Source organism: Aedes albopictus, chromosome 2 (assembly GCF_035046485.1).
Source record: "Aedes albopictus strain Foshan chromosome 2, AalbF5, whole genome shotgun sequence".
Classification (NCBI taxonomy): domain Eukaryota; kingdom Metazoa; phylum Arthropoda; class Insecta; order Diptera; family Culicidae; genus Aedes; species Aedes albopictus.
The window spans coordinates 69,167,757-69,186,925 of record NC_085137.1 but is presented as its reverse complement, the minus strand read 5'-3'; the positions used below and the strand labels follow the sequence as shown (position 1 = coordinate 69,186,925).

Sequence of the window (19,169 nt, the reverse complement as noted above, 5' to 3'; positions counted from 1 at the left end):
TCAAATATTGGCATATGATAAACATAAAAAATAACGACCAAATACGGTTTCAAATCTGCTGAGGAAACTCCGGAAAACCAAAAACTTTACTTGTGATCAGACAATTAATTAAACGTTTCGTAAAACACATGTCATGTACAAACTATGTTGATAATTTCTATAATTTTGTTATTAATCTATTGGAATACCTATTGTTACATGACTCATGGAGAAAAGTTTATACTGGCGCTCCTCAACGTCCACGTCCACCCATCGGCATCTGCACGATCCCTTCGCACCCACATTGACGAGCCTCTGCTTGGTCACGATCCCTGAGAAACGATGACCCACATGCCTTTAAATCTTGGTACGCGTTACTCCACCGGACAGTCTTCAAACAAACGCCCACCACGACGACCGTACAACCATTCGTTTCCGTTCCAATCCAATTGTCCTCTGTGTGTGCTACCGCGAGGACATACTACTAAACCCGCGCCGGTGGACTTTCGAAACGGACACTCCCGATCAATTATTAACAGGCGATTTTTTCCCCAATCGCTGCTCGGACTCCCGTGTCGCCGTACAGCGATGAGAGTACACAAAGACTACATACGACCACCACATGTCTACGAGCGAGCGAGCAACACACGTTACTTCGGGTATTCCGTGTGAGCTGCCCAGTTAACCAATAAGGTAAAAAAGCTCCAGCCGGCTCATCCGACATTGACAGTGAGTGGCGGCATTTGGAACGGTTAACATGTGCTGCTGTCGTCGTCGTCGATCCGCGCCGTTCGAGTCTCGTCCTTGTCGCTGCGCCGTCGGGCTACCTCCCCGCTTAGAACCGTTTGGCGTCCAACTACCGTGAATCCCTTTTGTGCAATGGTTTAGAAGGGCGCGCGTGTTATCCTCGTAAGGATTTTGAAATCAACGATTTCACGTGTTGAAATTGGACAGTGCTAGTCCCCGGTGGATTTACACAGATCGTGAAGAAATTGTGACTTTGTAGTGCCTGTTTACCATATCTAATCAAATAGTACCGACAGGGGCATTATTAGTGTTCAGCTTGTTTTTTCTTGTTTTGACCATCACCAAGGCGCACAGACCACGCGAACGCATCATGCATGTTGTACATATATGTGGCGGCCATTCAATGAGTTCAGGACAACAACATTAGCATGATGGCTAATTATGATGTTGTCCATTTACTCACGTCCTACGCTGCCAGGCGAATGTGGAACGTGAAAATTCTGTTCGCATGAAGAAACCGACAAGTTATACGAGTGTTTGAGTAATACTACGAGTTATACCGGAATATTCGATATCAGGACTTCCAAGGATGATTCAATCTTTCGCTTCTCAATGGGTTCACAGCTCTACAATGAGTTCAATGAGAACAAAGGCGAATACATGACAAAGGGGAGATGTTACAAGTCCAATATTTTTTCGGTTACCCTTTTCGAGACCCATCCAACATGCTCACCGATTCGTGCGGTAGGATCATCAATTGCCTAGTCTAGATCTGTGACTAGTACAGTGGTGTACAATTGTAGGTCTAGGGAATTATTTTCCTTGAATAAGTTGGAACTAAAATACTGAAGTTCCCTACAATGGATTATATCTTTGTGAGAAACGTCAGTCGTATCACGTTGGCTTAGTATACACAGACTCAAAATTTTGAAAAAGTTGAATAAAGTTCAGAATACCTTACTATGATGCAAAATCATTGAAAATCATGAAATTCCTGCAGGATGGTCACTGATCAATGACGCAGAACTTTTGATAGGTATGTGAGGGGCCCTTCGTTTTTTTTTTGTCTGTATTAACAAGATTTTTAACCCTATGCTAGTTCATCTCGGGAGTTTTACTTCCCTTCCGAAGGAAAAACCCACATTTTTGTGAGTATGTCGATTCCAGGTCCTCGGCGTGATAGTCATAATAGTTCTAACCACCACACCAGGGTCGCTCCACCCAGGGGGCCCCTTCGTGATTAACAAGATTTTTTTGGAATGGGGCACACAGATGTCTTCAAAATTAGAAGAAGAAAAGATGTGTTAGAATTAAAATATAATTTTACGAAATTCAGTATCGATATGGAAGTAAAATTCATGAGCATTGTGAAAACGTCCCTGGATTCCTAATAACAGGACCAAACATAGCTGTTGACTTAGCTTAAGGTAGCAGCTGAAATTCAGGGGCCGCAGTTATGAAAATTAAGATCTGAACACATGTTAGGTCAAAACTTGTTATTACGGTTTAGTCGATTTTTTTGCTTTCGTATGAAAAATAAGTACAATCAATGTATCCAACAATTTCATCTAGTATTTCTTTCCAAGTATTCCTTGAGGGGTTTCTGAGAGATTTCCTTCGCGCTAGGTAAATACTAGCCTTGCTTTCGGAAATATGTATTACGATTAATCCTGCAGTTACTTCATAGACTACTACAAAAATTCCTCTAAGATTGACTTCAGAACTTTTTCATGGATTGCTTCAGGGGTTCTTCTAAGCATTGATTTTGGAATACTTGAATTGATTCCTATAGTGACACCTCCAAGAACTTCTTCAGGAATTTCCTCAAAAACTTATCAAGGAACCCTTGAAAAATTCCTTTAATGATTATTTTTGTACGAATTCCATCAGGAATACCTCTTTGGATCCCTTCATAAAGTCCTTCGAGGATTATGTCATGAAGTCCTTCAATGAAAGCTTCAGATTAACCTTAAGGGATTTCTCCAAGGATTCTTTAAGAGACTTCTCCAAGAAGGAATCTTGCAGGAGTTCCTCATGGAAAATATCTTTGATGAATTTCTGAGATCATGTTTCATCAGGTATGGCTCTTGAATGGATTCTTGTGAGAATTTCTGAAGGAATTTTGGAAGGATTCCCAAAAGAATCCTTGTAGTAATGCTTGCGGGAAGTTTTGGAGGATTTTTTAAAGGAATCCTCGAAGAATCTTAGTAGTAGAAGTACTAGAAGTACTATGAGGAATCACGTAAAGTATTCCTGATGAAATTTTGAAAGCAAAGGAATTTTTGGAAGAATTAATCATGAAATGCCTAGATTATTTTTCAAAGAAATCAATGGCATAAACCCCAAAAAATTCCTCTAAAAATTCTTTGATGTTGATTTGCAAAACAATTTCTATCGATTTCCGTGGAGAAATTTCTGCGTTGGTGGAATTTCTTTAAGACCCCCTGAGGGAATTTGTGCGGGAATCCTTTGGGGATGAATGTGTTCACCCTTGAAGGGTTATCTGAAGGAAAACGTTGAGATATCCCTGAAGGAATCTTTGTAACGTAGCTTGAAAAAATCCTTGGAGAAAAAGAAGTCTTAACTGAAATTTCTCAAAGGATTCATAATCGAATCGTGAAAGGGCAATTGAAAAAAACTATCTAAGGAATCTTTGGACGATTTCATACAGCAATTATTGGAAGAATTTCTAAAGAAATCTTCGAAATCCTTGAACAATGCTTCGTAAGAAATCCTTGAAAGGGCTTCAAGAAAAACCATTTGTGGCACAGGGCCCATATAGCCGAGGCGGTAAACGCACGGGTATTCAGCATGACCAGTGAATCAAAATTCAACCATCGCGCAACAATAATGACAATGTCGCAACCTGTATTTGTTGCGACAAAACAATCCATGCGACATAAGTTTGTCCCAACTTGAAAATAATGGGATTAACATCGTACACCACGAGTTTGGAGATTTTTAAGCCTTGCATTGCGTTTTTCGAACGGTAACTTCGAGTCGGTAAACACTGGAACTCTGGTGAATCTCTATCATCAAACAGTTTCGACTTTGAGTTAGTAATAATTGATTATTCACGAGTTGAAAAGTACGCAACAAATTCAGCTTCCGTTTTGTCTACAACAAAAAATTTCGAGATCATGTCATTATCTGTCACCAGTAGGGATAAAGACTAATCGTCGCACCTTCTTTGTTGCTTGTTTTGTGCCTCTTTTGTCTGACAATTCTCTTCACTGAGCATGACCATGCTGAGGGTGACGGGTTCGATTCCCAGTCGGTCCAGGATCTTTTCGTAAAGGAAATTTCCTTGACTTCCTTGGGCGAAGATGCCTGCCACACGATATACACATGCAAAATGGTCATTGGCAGAGGAAGCTCTCAGTTAATAACTGTGGAAATGCTCATAGAACACTAAGCTGAGAAGCAGGCTTTGTCCCAGTGAGGACGTTACGCCATGAAGAGAGAGAGAGGCATTACAAAAAGATTTTTTGCAGAAATTTCTAAAAACAAATCTTAAAAGAATTTCTCTGGAAAATTTGCTCAATGGATTAAAGGGGTAGCCCCAAAGGAATAGTTTGTTGAAATATTTAAGAAACTCTTTATGGAATTCTTGGGAATACATACCGTCAAGGCGCCATTCACCGTGGGGGCTCCATTCACCGTGTGCCTTCGAATATTTTTTCATTATTTCCATATTATGATTGAATGATATGACAATTTCCCTTCAATTTCACCAATACAATGTTGTATTGGTGAAATTGAAGGGAAATTGTCATATCATTCAATCATAATATGGAAATAACGGTGAATGGCGCCTTAACGGTATGTATTCCCAAGAATTCCATAAAGAGTTTCTTAAATATTTCAAAAAACTATTCCTTTGGGGCTACCCCTTTAATCCCTTGAGCAAATTTTCCAGAGGAATTCTTTTAAGATTTGTTTTTAGAATTGACAATGTTGTATTGGTGAAATTGAAGGGAAATTGTCATATCATTCAATCATAATATGGAAATAATGAAAAAATATTCGAAGGCACACGGTGAATGGCGCCTTGACGGTATTACTGAAAAAATTCGTTCAGAAACACTTCTAGTAGTTCCCGAAGCAATCGCTGTAGCAACTTTCAAAGCAAATCTTGGAGGAATTTGTAAAGAAGTCCTTGAAGTTATTCCTAGGTGAATCGTAAAAGAATTCTTGGAGTTCCTGATTTGGAACAAATGCTTGATGAAATCCTTAGAAAAAAATCTTAGAAGCTTCGTGAAGAAAATTCAGACGAAATTGGTGTTATTGCTAAGTAAAGTAAATCTTTAATGGTATCAATAGATGGAAACCTTGGGAGAATGCCTTAAGAATTCATTAAAAAAATTCCAATAAAATTTCTAGGAGGTATTTCATTGAGAATTCTTGAAAGAATTCTTATATTCTTACAAAAATTATTGGAATTTTCCTTTGGAAAATTCGTTTGCATCTTTTTCAGTAACTGCTTTGGAAATCCGTGCAGCAATTCGTTAGGGAATTGAAAATTTATTTGGAAACTCCTTCGACATCCTTCATTATTTTTGGCAATTGTCTCAGCTATTGTATTGGTTAGCAAATCCTTTGGTAAAAATTATCGAGATTTTTTATTAAAAACTCTGTTACAAGTTTCATTGAAAATTCCTACGGCAATACTTTTGAGAAATTGATAGCCACTCCTTTGGAAACTTCTTTGATCAGTCCTTAGCAATGCTTCAGCAATGGCTTTGTGAACTTCTTCAGAATATTTTTTCTACAGAAATTTCTTCTCGTTGGTTTTTTTTTTTTTTTTTTGACATTTCGTTTGAAAAATCTTCTGGTAATTACCGTGAGAATAACTTACTTTGGAAATGCATTCGGTAAATTTCCCGTGGAAATTTTTCATGTTACCTTTGGCGGAGTTTTTTTTTTTGTGACAAAGCTTTTGGAAATCCTTCTACCAATTTTTATTGGATTTGATCCTAAAATTCCTATAAGACTATTTTTGGGGGTCTCTCGGATTTTGTTTTTTTTTTAACTATTTCGGCAGTTCCTTTGAAATTTGGTTCGGTAACTCATTCAAAAATTTCTGGGCAATAATATTCGAAATTGATTTAGGTTTTCATTTTTTTTTAATATCTACGGCATAACTTTTCGAAACTCTTTGGGCAATAGCTTTAGAAATTTATCAGGCAAACCCTACGATATTCCCTTCAACAATTTCTTTGGAAGTTTCACCGGCAGTCTCTTTGCTAATATACTTGCCGTTTGTAACTCTTTCAATAGTTCCTTCTGAGATAAATGCCCTCTAGGGTAAAATCTCAAAAAAAAAAAAAAATAGTTCCTTTCGAAATTCATTAGACAGGTACTTTGAAAATTCCTTAGTTAATTCGTAAATTGAGGCAGCAATTTTAGAAAATTTCTTTGGTAGTTCCTGTGGAAATTTCATTTGATATATCCTTACGGATTTCCGCCTATTGTTACTTTTGAGATTTTATGAGATACACTCTTGCGTATTAAAAAAAAACATGCATTTACGGCCGAAGAAAATCTCAACGAATTACCTAAGGTACTTCCGAAAATCTAGAACACAAAAATTGTTTGAAGGAATACCAGTAGATTTTTTTTATTTGCCACTGTTCTTGGGGGAATTTCAGTGAGAATTCTTGAAAGAATTCTTACAATTTTTTATTTGAATCAGTTGTATCTGTGAAGAAATCGCAAGAGAATTTATTGGATGAACTAATAAAGAAATCTTTGGAAAAGCTCCTGAAGAAAGTTTGGGAGGAATTTCTAAATTCATCTTGGAAGGAATTCTTTTAGAATTTTGTATAAATCCTTGGTAGAATTCCTAAAGCAATCCCTGGAAAAGCACAGAAGTAATGTTCTATAGAGCTCTTGGAGAAATTATTGAATAAATTAAGCAAAGAATGCTTTATCCGATTGATGAAACCTTCGCAGAGGTTCCTAATAAGTTCTTTGAAGAAATTCCGAAAGATTTGTTTGAAGAAATATTTAAGAAATCCTTGGCAAAAATCCCGTAGGAATTTTTGAAGTGATTCCTGAAGAATTTTCGATGGGTACCCTATATGAAATCTTAAGCTTGCATTAATCACTTAAAAGATGCTTCTAGGCATTTTTGAAGAATTCTTGAAGAAAGTGGAAAAACAGTTTTGGTAGGAATCCTTGTAGAAACTTCTGAAGAAATCATTTGATTTTATCTTTTACCTAAATCTGATATCTATTCCCGCTCCTATTTTCATTCAACTGAAAACAAAGGAATGATACGCTTTTTTATATTTTTGTTAGAAGTGAGCACGAATGATAACAAAAATTACGTAATAAATCGGCGCGGTGATCGCTTTGTTTTCGAATAGGATGAATTTGGAATTGTAGGATTACTAAGACACGTTAATCCTACCAGGAATCCTCGAAGATTTTTTTGAACGAATTTTCGGAGGAATTTCTGAAGGAATCAATAATAAATCCTGGAGAAATGCTTGACTCAGATGCTTGAAGGAAACTATGAAACTTAATTTTTAAGGAGTCTGATCAAAAGACACAATTGAAATTTTTAGAAGAGTTCTTAGAGGAATGCTAGCATAAATTCCTGAAGGAATCCTTGGGGAAACTGGTAGAGTAGATGAATTTTAAAGAATTCGTTGGAAGAAACCGAGAAGGATTTTTGGACAGAATTCCAACAGAAAATCCTCTCAGAATTTTCTTAGAGGAACTTCTGTAGGGATCCTTGGTAGATTTTTTTAAAATTATTATCCATGAAATTTCCTGGAGGACTTCTAGGATGAATCTCTCAACCATCGAGCAGTCGCGTCTTTGACTACCTGCAGCGACACCGCGGTCACGCTGTGTACCACGTGCGTGCATTTGTCATGATGCGTGTACTCAGTACACGACGCGACCGCTCCCGGGTTAATAAAACTTTAGAGAAACTCCTTGAAGAGTCTTTGCTGATTTTTTTTTCGAAAAAAGCGTTGCAGTAATTATTGAAGGAGTCCATGGAGAAATTTCTAAAAGAATCTATGGAAGAAATTCTTAAGATATCTTCAAAGGAACGCCAAAGATAACGGAAATCTTCAAAGGAATATTTGAGGAAATGCCAAGATAAATTCTTGGATAAATCAATGGAGAAATGATTTACTTCCGTGGAAAAATCATTTTAGGGATATTTGGAGGATCTCCTGATAGAAACTATGAAGGAATGTATGAAGAAATTCTCAAAAGACTTTGAAGCCTTTGCAATGATCTTTTGAAGTAATCTGGAGTACTTTTGAGAACATCCTCGGAGACAACACTGTAAGAATACACGAAAGAGTGTTTAGAGAAATATTAAATGACACCCTTAAATTAATCACTGAAAAGATTTCCGAAGACAAATTATTATTCAAGAAAGATTTTTTCAAAGAAAATGGTATAGCAATCTTTGAAGGAATACACAAAGCACCACAAAGGATTACATGATGCAATTCATAAATAAATTGTTAAACAAAATCGTCACAATTCTTAGAAAAAAAATCTTACGCTCATTGATGGAACTCCGGGATGTATCCTTGCCGAAACCCACGAAGAAATTCTTAAAAGAATACAAAATAATATTTTTTAACCTTCGGTCAGTCAGTTGGCCACCACTGCACTGCCAGCATCACGCTAATGCCGAGAAATTGATATTTGTTTCAACGCTTTGTACAAAATTCAACGTCGTGATTATTTGAAAGTTAGAAGAATAGATTTAACATTGTAAAATATGTATATCTGTATTTTTCATGGGGCCCACATATTTGGTTCCGCACCGTGCCGTCAAATTCCTAGCTACGCCACTGATTTAAGCGGCCCATACATTTTGGATCAATACCGGCACCGACCAAGTCCTTACAGCCAGTTGGGAAGGGAAAGGAATGCATGAGTGTGATGGTTGTAGCTAAAGTTCGAGAGCACTCTGCGTCCCCACAACCAGCACTGATAGGGTATTTTGTTGGTAGGGTAAGATTTGAGATCTGGGAGTCACCTTTGGTAGGTGACGCGATCCATGAGGAAAGGGGGATATGTTTAGGTGATAGCAGATTATGTGTTGATTACTCTATAGGAGAAGCGGCACAGTTCGCTTGGATGCATAACTTGTAGGCGTAATTTTCTAGAATGACACTGTGCTGTGAAAGTAGGAAGGAAGAGAAACAAATTTTCCAACTTGTTTCTGTTCTAGAGATGGGTATGAACTAATGAATATACTGGGTCAAGGATTAAACCCAGGATCTTCTGCATTTCCAAGCAAGTTTTTAGAAGATTTTTCAATGCTTTCGGAAGCTGAAACTTGATTCAATGTAGAATTATGATCGTTTTTATAATTTTCTTTGACCCCTGAAGTGGCTTTGACAAATGTTTGAAAACCACTGTCCGTAACAGCAGACGTACAAACAGCGTATGTTTAATTTCATGTGGCTCCATACCGGGGGGAAGTGATGAGCCAGCTAGCCGACTACTAGTTCCCCATATGTGAGTGAGGTGGTTAGTCTGTTCTCCCGCCCGCTGAATGATTGACAATTTGAGTGAGATTTATTGATTTTCTCTACGTCAAACGGGGGTAGGTACATATGTGAGATACCGGCACAAACCGTTGGCTCGATTTGGAGGTGAATTCCTATGCTGCGTTCGACGCAGACTCTTGAACTTTTTTTATAGTGTTCATGCTCATTGATAATAACAAACTTCTAAAACCTTTACAGTGGATATTTTACATTTCATAAATGTTTACACAGTTGTCATGCAATGTTGTTAACACAGACTATGGATATTTATTAACCATGAATTATTTACCGTATCATCGGTCACTCTTCGACAGAACTGTTCTGTGTGTTCGTTCATGTCATGGAACCATCGTTTTCACCACACGTGTGGACAGACCTTCAATGGATGTCACTCGCGGCAAACATGAATGACCTAGAAGACTCGGCTCTGATCGCAGCACAAAGTTCAAGGAACGGCCTTGTTGCATACGTCCACTGTGTTCACCATCGTGGTTTTGCAGAGTTATTCGGGACGAATGTTAGTGTTTCCAAGTTTTATTTTGAAACGTGCAAACGAGAACTATTCGTTTGATATATCTAAAGATCAACAACTTTGATTTCATTTGAAATTTTGCATATTAAAAAAGTATATCTTGTTATTTATTTTCATATTTTTGCGTCGTAAGATTTCCTTTTGGACAGCAAAACCTCAAGGAAGTTTCTGTTACGGAAAGATCCTGGACCTACCAGGAATCGAACCCAGACATTCTTGGCTAGCATATTCTTCCTGTATGTATAACCTCGTGTTCACCGCTATGGTTATATTTCCATCAGCCATGAACGTGTTTGTTTATGTGCTCGAACGTGACAAAACCGACCACCACGGATGATGTCTCCACTGCATGCGGGAAATTTATTACTGGAAGGTTTCCAGTGGAAGCCACATCAATCACCAAAATTTGTCACACGCCCACGATGTTTGCCGGTTCATAAGGGAAAAAATTATACCACATAAACTAGACAAAACTTACAACTCATTGCCGGCAATTACCTCAATCAGATTTCGCGATAAAACAAAATCGTCGCAAAACAGAGGTGACTCATTCTTGGGTCCAAACGGACTTTCCATGTCCGGTCCGAATGGTTGTGTCTGCTGAGCTTACCAGCACAAACAGTCGATGATGTTTACCATTTTTCCGACCGGCGGCGAGCCAGCGCCGCGAGAAAAACTTTGCGGGGAAACCTTGCGTATCGGCAAATATGTAATTATACTTATTTCAAAGCAAACAAAAACATCCCTTTCGCCAGGTCAAAACACAATCAATTATGGATGAACGAGTGTTCACAACGACGGCGACGTGGTGCGAAAAGGGTGCCGACGTTATAGTAAACAGTCGTTATTTTGGCGTCATGGTTTGTGGTCTTGAAAAATAGTGACAAAAAAAATTCTAATTTGTCACTTAAAAAAACTTGTATAGTTTAAGGTTGAAGAGAAAAAAACAAACCTGGTGTAAAATTGACACACCATGAATCATGGCACACAACGACAACAAACCAAAAAAAAACAATAGAATTAAAATCACAAGTAAAGAGCTCCCATAAATATTAGTGCGTTGGTGATGGTCTAAACAATAATTTTAACGATCTTAACAGTTAATCTAATCTAATCAAAGTAAGTGTGCTGTTTCCGGTGTTGAAATTTGAAAAAAAAAAAGCAAATACAGATACAACTCCAGTGAATAATTCAACGAAAAAATTTGCCGTGAAAACAGTGAATGCAAGTAATTTATATGTGATCTAAGAAGTTATCATAAATCATAGAAACACGAATGGATAATGGGTATTTGTTTGGATACAGGTAAGTGTATTATTCGCTAATATAGAATGCACCATTTTTATTAAACTCGCAAAATGTTTCATACTTGAACCACAGACAAACAGACGTAACACCTTGAACGATTTTCATGGAAATCCATCGCCCAGTTCACACTACCATCACCTGGTGGAAAAGTTGCACGAATCACTGTGTTGTGCAATATCGTCAACAGAAGGCACTAGTGTGAAACGTCAAACGCATAGAAAAACGATGCGCGCGCCTCTGGTTGTGAAAGCCACAACTGTGAAAATTTTAAATGATCGTTAAGGTGAATATATAATGAAGCCACACCTCGAATTTTCAAAAAAACACATCTGAAGAACCGAGGGTTGGTTTGCGCTGAAAAGTTGATCGATTGGTCACCACCAGCAGGTCATCAATCGATCAACTTTTCAGCGCAATCCGTCTTTTGTTTCCTCAGATTTGTGCTTTTGAAAATTTGAGGTGTGGCTTCGTTATATATTCACCTTAAAAGCGTGGTCGATGGAAATTTCACAAGCGTTACGTCTGTTTGTCTGTGCTTGAACCATATCTCGACATTATTTTTACAATAACTTTTAGTATTTGTTCATGATGCATTTAATCACGTCATTCGGGATAAACCTGCCTACGGCAGAAAATCTCTGTATAATACAGAAAAAAACACGTTATAATCCAAATTCAACCTTTCTCTTATTTTAGAAATTGAAAATACCCATATAATTTATAAATCCACTAGATATATCAGTTTCGCAAATGTAACATATTTGACATTCAAGGGAAATGTTATTGCCTCAAGTCAAATTTGTTTCGAAATAAACAAGTGTCTAGACGCCATGATAGTGTTCGGCGCAGTGGTAAAACAAATTATTGTAAACTACACCCTCACCATCTACCCACAAATAGCCAACACAAGCTTAAATTCACCAAACCCGACAGCCCTACGCCAAGCAACCGGCGATACAAACGTAGCGGTATCCCTATAACCTCCCTGAAGAAGGCCCAAACCAAGGGTCGAAACGTCGGATGAAATAGTATCACCCCGCTTATAATTTATCCGGACCGAAAAGCCAACCATAGAGGGATAAACAAGCACTGTTACAATAGGTCACTCTGCAAGCCGCTGTTGCTAAAGATAAATTTTTCTAAGATTTTGACGTTTCGTGGCCTTGTTGTTTATGATTTTGACTTTCGTCAGCTTTCGGACATGAACAAATTTTGCCAGCTTTTCATACACTGAAAGACGGCTTGGAGTTGAAATTACTATTCTGAGGGTCAACTTAAATACACAACGCCACTAAATTTGTGTAGAGTGATTTTCGTTTCATCTCAACAGAGTAATGTTTTCAATTCTACCATAGATCCGATTTACAATTTAAAAAAAAGTGTCTTTTGACAGCCGGATTCGAATCAAGAACCTTGAGATCACCAGGCTCGCACGCTACCACTCGGCTATCGAACCGGTTGATAAGTAAGGAAACAAAACGCTCACAATAAGCATTTGTTGGTCGATTATTACGTTTTGCTTTGATAAATTTGAAAACATTTTTATGCTCGTCATTACCGCAAGCCATCTATCAGTGTAGGTATGTACTTTGATTCAATTCAAAATATGGGATACGCGTTGGGGGTCTCCAGTTAGCCTAGTGGTTAAGACTATGGATTGCCAATCCGGAGACGGCGACTCCCTGGACATAATGTATCATTGTACTTGCCACACGATGCACAAATTTATGCAATGGCAGGCAAAGAAAGCCCTTCAATTAAAAACTGTGGAAGTGCTCTAAGAAAACTAAGTTGAAGAGAGGCAGTCCAAGTTTCAATGCGAACGTCGAGCCATAAAGAAGAAGAAGGGGTACGCGTGAGTGGGAAAGTTTACTGATTTATGACTTGTTGGTGGCACGGTGGCACCCCTCCAGGAGGTCTTTCTGGGAATCCACCGGAATTCCATCCGGGATTTCTCGAAGAGATGCTTTGTGGTTTCTCCACAAATTTGTCCCAAGGCATTTACAGGGATTTCTTCTAGGATTTCCTGGAAGTGCTTGAAGAGATTCTTCCAGGACTTCATTTCATTTGAAATTTCTTAAGAAGACCCCTTTGAGGTTTTCCAGGAGCTTCTTCTTAGATTCTTAAAGAGGTTCTGTCTGGAATTCCTTCAAGAGCTCTTGCCAAGATTTCTCGAGGAATTCTCCCAGGATTCTTCCAGGGACCCTTTCTGGGATTTCTTAAGGCATACATTTTGAGATTACATCAGGAGTTCCTACAGTCCTTCTAAATTCCATCCGAAATTTCTCTACAAATTCATTCCGGGATTTCTTTAGGAATTTTTATGGATTAACCAAGCAATTTTTACCAGGAAATTTATCCTTGTTTTCTCCACAAATTTAATCTAGAATCCCTTTAGAATTTTCTGCTACGATTCCTCAGGAAGCTTCATCTGAGATTCTTCGTGAGGTTCTTTCAGAATTTCCCTCGGGTATATCTTCTGAGATTCTTAAAAGGTTCCGTCTTCCAATTTCCCACTAATCACTACGTGTGTGTGTGTGTGTGATCCAACTAACCCCCACTGTCCGGCAGTGGTATTATGGAAGAAAGTTTTCTGCAATATCATTTTGATACTATTGCAAAAAGCTTTAGTCCGGGAGTTAGAAGGTGATAGCTCTATTGCAGATTCAGAGACCCATTTCAGAATGGCTGGAGAGACACGTCCATTCAGAAGTCACTTTCACTTACAATAAGCCCCGCATGTGTACATTACCGTTGTCATTTGGACAATGATAATGCAAACACACTTCCTGATTCAAAGAAAATCTTTGAAACTGGCGCGTATTTAGTTCATTTTGAAAAGTAAAAGTAATCAGAACATTCTCACCGGAATCCATCCAATCCAAGGTAGCGCTGCCATCACCATGGGAACGTCTTCGTTGTGCACTGTGCAGTCAGGCTTCCTCCTCGTCTCGCCACCGTTGTGCTTGCAGTCAGTCATCATTTGAACATACGTCACTTTAGCTCCCACAAAAATATGAATGTTAAGCCACGCGGGATGATTCTGTTATCCCTCGCGAATCACTGATGACATGACGGTACTTTCATAGCCACATACGTAAAAAAAAAACACGAAAGAAAACTGCAGTCATAGCGCCTTTACAACAACTTTACTACCGTTCTACGTGAAAACGCGAAACAGACGGCACATTCCCCACACTCTCGCTCCGTTTCCGAATCCGAACTTCTTTAGCAATGGCATTCAAACACGCACAAGTTTTTACCCATACTTCGCCTGCAATACATCAAGTGTTACATTGAGCCAATCAGTCTCTAACCACTTGATATTGAGCCAACCAGCGTCGCACCATTTGATAAATTTCGCTGGAAGATCATGCTCATTCTTAATTCGCTTAAACGTCTGCTGATTCCAAATTATGAAATATAGTTAACTGACAAGATGTACCTTCGAAGTTTATCTAAGAATTACTGTTATAAATTGTTCTCAAACTGTTCTGTGTTGCTTCTGTTGAAGAAAGGGCAATGTTTTTTACGTATCTGGTTTGTAACGGCCAAAGCCTCCATATGACTGAAAACCCTGTCGTAGAATTAATCTTGTACCGTACCATCCGCACAGAGATACTCTTTTTGCACCCGATCATAATATAATATTATGGACTAATATGAGTACCATGCTTGGAGAGAAAGGCAGGTTCGAGAAAGTGGAGATTGGAGTAATGTTGCACCTTAGCACCGACCAATAATGATCGCGTTTATTCTTGCACCTCGCCTAATGCCTCATTGCCAATCTGTTGCAAACAGTTTCAAACAATAAACAAATCGCTTTCGCTCTTCGTACATATGTACAACAGAGATGGTTATATTTGCGGTTTAGGGGAAGATGATATAGATCGATGAGATTAGAATTGAACCTTATGACAACTAAGTTGCCGGGTCATTAATTGGCTCGGTAGCTTAGTTGGTAAAGCACTTGTCTAGCGAATAAGGGTCGTGAGTTCAAATCTCACATGAGCTGTGGATTTTTTCCCAATTTAATCAATAATTTACCCATCTGTACACATGTACGTAGAATTATTTGAAATTCATAGAAAAATTAGATTTTACATGAAAAAAATATATTCATAAAAAAATAAACTATTTTACATAATTTTTCAAAATTTTGCATAAGCTCATTCAAATAAGCAAGTGAATTTAATAAAGTTTGGCCTTCTGATTCTATGTCTTCCCTGAGAACGTACAGTTTAAAAAAAAGATTTTATTCAAAATAATATTTTTTTTTCATGGAAAATATACTTCTTATAGTTATAGAACTTTTTATATACACATTGAAATGTTCATTTGTATTTAATGGATATCTATCTGCTGATTTTATGTCTAACATTAGAATTTATGTTACACTTACACATATATTGGAAAAAAAGGTTTTGTTAAAAAAAACATATTATTATCAAAAATAAACTAATTTAACTTATCATTCAAAATGTTACATATGCTCATCGAAATTTGAAACTGTATTCAATGGGTTTCGACCGTTTGATTCCATATCTAACCTTAGAGTTGTTGTAACACGTACAGTTTCGGAGAAAAATAAGGTTTGGATAAAAAAAATATATAACATTTTCATGGAGATTAGACTTTTTTAATTAATCATTTACAATTTTGCACATATCCATGAAAATGTTCAATTTTATTTATAGAATTTTTAATTACTGATTCCATATCTAACGTACAAATTTCCGTAGCACATGAAGTGTTTCATAAAAATAAGATTTTATTTAAAAAAAACATATTTTCAAAAAAAATAAACTGTTTGGTTTTATCATTTAACATTTTGCATATGCTTATTAAAATCGGCAATTGTATTGAATGGATTATGACCTACTGAATCAATTTCTAATCGTGGAGATTTAATTACACGTACTGTTTTTTTTTTTTAAGAAAAATATTATTCCAATTATAATTTTTAGAAAAAGAAAAATAGGTTGTTTTCACACGACTATTCCGAAAGCAAGGTGAAAAAATAGGTATATGTTGATGTAAAAGCTAATGATTCACGACAACCAGCGTATGAACAAAATTTCATACGAATTGAAAAATATCGCGTCAAAAATCGCATATTTTTTTATACTTGGGTTGGGGAATGGAGCATAGGCTCTGCTTTCAAGTGTCCTTAGTGTACAACAGAATTTAACTACGAGCTAGTCAAGAACAGGGCCCATATAGACATAGCTGTAAAAGCGTGGATGTACAGCAAGATCATAATGAAGGTGATGGGTACGACTCCCGGTAGGTCAGGACCTTTTCGTATTGGAAATTTCCTAGAAAATCCAAGGAGAACTTTCTGATGGATTGCTTGTAATAGTTGGAAGATAATCTGAAAGAATTTCTGTAGGATTATTTAATGCTTTCTAGAAGGAATTTTAGAAAGATTTCACGGATAAAACTTTTAAAAAAATCTCGGGGGGAATTTTGGAAGGTTTCTTTGAAAACCCCTTAGGGCCTGTCCATAAACTACGTAGACTCTGAGGGGGGAACGGGGGGGTTTGGCCAAGTCTACGCTCCAAACAAATTTTCAAATTTTTGTATGGACAAAAGTCTGCGGAGGGAGAGGGGGGGAACGCCTTAGAACATTCCTTCAGCAATTATGTGGAAAAGATTTGGAAAAATTTACAGTAATTTACTGTGAAGAATTTTAGCAAGTACCCTTGGAAAAAAAACGTGGAGAAACTATTAGAAAAATCCCAGGGGAAATTCCTGGAGGAAGCATTGGAAGAATTTGTTGACGGTTCTTTTATAGATTTTGCAACATTATTGTGGAAAAACGTCTGGATAAGCTCTTTAAAGTATTCCCGGAAAACTTGGAGCAATTCCTAGAGCATTGATTGAAGGAATTCTTGAGGAAATTGTAGGAAAATTCCGAGAGTAATTTTGGGATTGATTGTTTGAGGAGTGTTTCAAGAACTCCTAGATCTTTGACATTTCTTGTGCAATCCATAAAGTAATTCCTGGAACAGTTCAACAACAATGCAGCCTTCCTCAAACAATCCTGGATATTCTTTAACAATTCTTCCAGGACTTCGTCCAGAAAATCTTCCATGCATTCCTCGATAAATTGATACGACAAATTCATCCAAAATTTCCTCCTAGATCTTCCACAAAACCTTCCAAGGGTTCTTCCCAGTTTCAGCAAGTCTACAAAAGATTCTTTCAAGTTGGTGGAGGTAAGTTGGTTGAAAATGATCATCTTTTGCGTGGCATAATTTGTGTACCACCACGTGTGTGCTGCCCGAGGTGCTTGCACTTAACATGGGCAGCATAGTCAATAACAACCGTGTGCCTCCTTGTGTTTCACAGTCTCATTGTTGGAAACACATGGCTGATAATAAAATTAGATGGATATTTTTTCTAACACATATCTTGACATCGTTCACCAACAGCAATGATCAAATTATCGTTAGCGCATTTTGGATCATGTTCCCCTCATCATTAGGGACCGTTCATAAACCACGAAGACTTTTTTGGGGGGAGTGAGGTCTGGCCAAAGTCTACGCTCCATACAAATTTCTAAATTTTTGTATGGAAGAAAGTCTACTAGGGAGGAGGGGGTCTGAGATGGGCAAAATTCGGTCTACGTGGTTTAGCTTTCTCGTTGAAAGCTTTCTTTTCTTTCATACAAGGAGTTTTATAATAAAATTCAGTTTCAAATGAACAAGAAACAAAGAAAATTGACAAAAATACAACAAGTCACACTACCTATAACCACTTAATATAATAATATGCACTAATGTCACATGATCTTGCAACTATAAACTAACGCGTCTCACTTTTCTTCCCCCGTCCAGACAAAAGCAACACCACACAGGAGGTGGACGAGTCAGACTGGAAAGGCGGCGGAAGAGGCGGCGACACCCGTTCGGCCATCGTTCCCTCGCCGACGCTCGGTGGGGGCAGTCCGATCAACGCCGGCGCCGCGATGCACAACACCGGCAAAGTCAAATTCGACCCGCCAAAGGTCCCGGTCATCTTCGTGCTCGGTGGCCCCGGTAGTGGCAAAGTGACCCACTGCGACTCGCTTATGCAGGAGCGCCGCGGGGTCACCCACATCAACATGATGGACCTGCTGCAGCAATACGCCATCGGGAACGGTGAGTTTACGTACAATGCAATCTTCGTACATTCAACCAACTCATTCATAAAATCATAATCATTACTGGTGATGTATTGAATGAGTAATAACTTCTACTAGTACTGAGGCAAGCTGTAGTTATTCTTTAATATGACCGACAACAGCAAAACTTTCAGTCTTCCAATGCATCAATTATGGATATCCTTAAAACGGCGTGACATCGATGACCGGCAAGTGAATAATTCCCCACTTTGCAAGCAATTCGATATTGCCAACATTGCATTGTGTCTGGTTAACGATCGAATCGTTCCCACATATGCACATCCACACACAACAACCTTGTTTGTCCGTTGATTGTCTGGGTCCATCGATTTTCGATACGACTTGATTTCCTTCCCCGCCTATTGCATCCCCGTGACTGCTGGCTGAGGCTTGTTGATAGTGAACTGAAATATTAATTAAGGTCAAATAATATAGTTTGTACGGCCATTAACTGGATGGCTCTTGATTTCCATACGAGCAACGACGCGGGGAGAAATCATTGTAATGAATGCAGCCAAGATCATTTGTACGCGTTGAGTTGATGAATGTGTTTTGTTGGAACATCACGATAGAATGTCTGTTATGATTTCAAACTTGATACTTGAATCATGCCGAACTAAATTCTACCAATAATTCTCCAGGCCAGTCCTCCATCTCTAGGAATCTCTTCAGGAAAATCTCCATGAGCTTCTAAAAGACTTCTTTCCCTCAAGAAATTCGTTGAATGATCCTCGAAGAATTCCTTCGGATGCTCTAATTCATCAAAAGAAAGTCTAAATATTCCTTACAAATTTCTATCAGATGTCCATTGTGGTTTTTTCAAGGAATTTCTCAAGAAGTTCCATAATTCCTTGAAGTTGTCATCCGAAAATCGTCAAATAATTTACAAATTCCTCAACGA

The 19,169-nt window shown here is 38.0% G+C and overlaps 1 protein-coding gene across 5 annotated transcripts in view; it reads left to right on the top strand.

Moving 5' to 3' along the window:
• Positions 1–262: 262 nt before the first annotated feature.
• Positions 263–19,169, top strand: part of LOC109431007 (adenylate kinase isoenzyme 5) — a 52,699-nt gene continuing 33,792 nt past the window's right edge. Inside the window, exons 1-3 of one of the 5 annotated variants that reach the window (XM_062849829.1) lie at positions 263–888; positions 10,913–11,097; positions 17,943–18,245. In XM_062849829.1, the coding sequence (XP_062705813.1) occupies positions 11,076–11,097; positions 17,943–18,245 (325 nt within the window). In that variant the 5' untranslated portion in view covers positions 263–888; positions 10,913–11,075. Of the gene's footprint in view, positions 889–10,892; positions 11,098–17,942; positions 18,246–19,169 lie in introns of all 5 variants that reach the window. The other 4 variants (XM_062849830.1, XM_062849828.1, XM_029871451.2 and 1 more) reach the window with 4 other exon arrangements.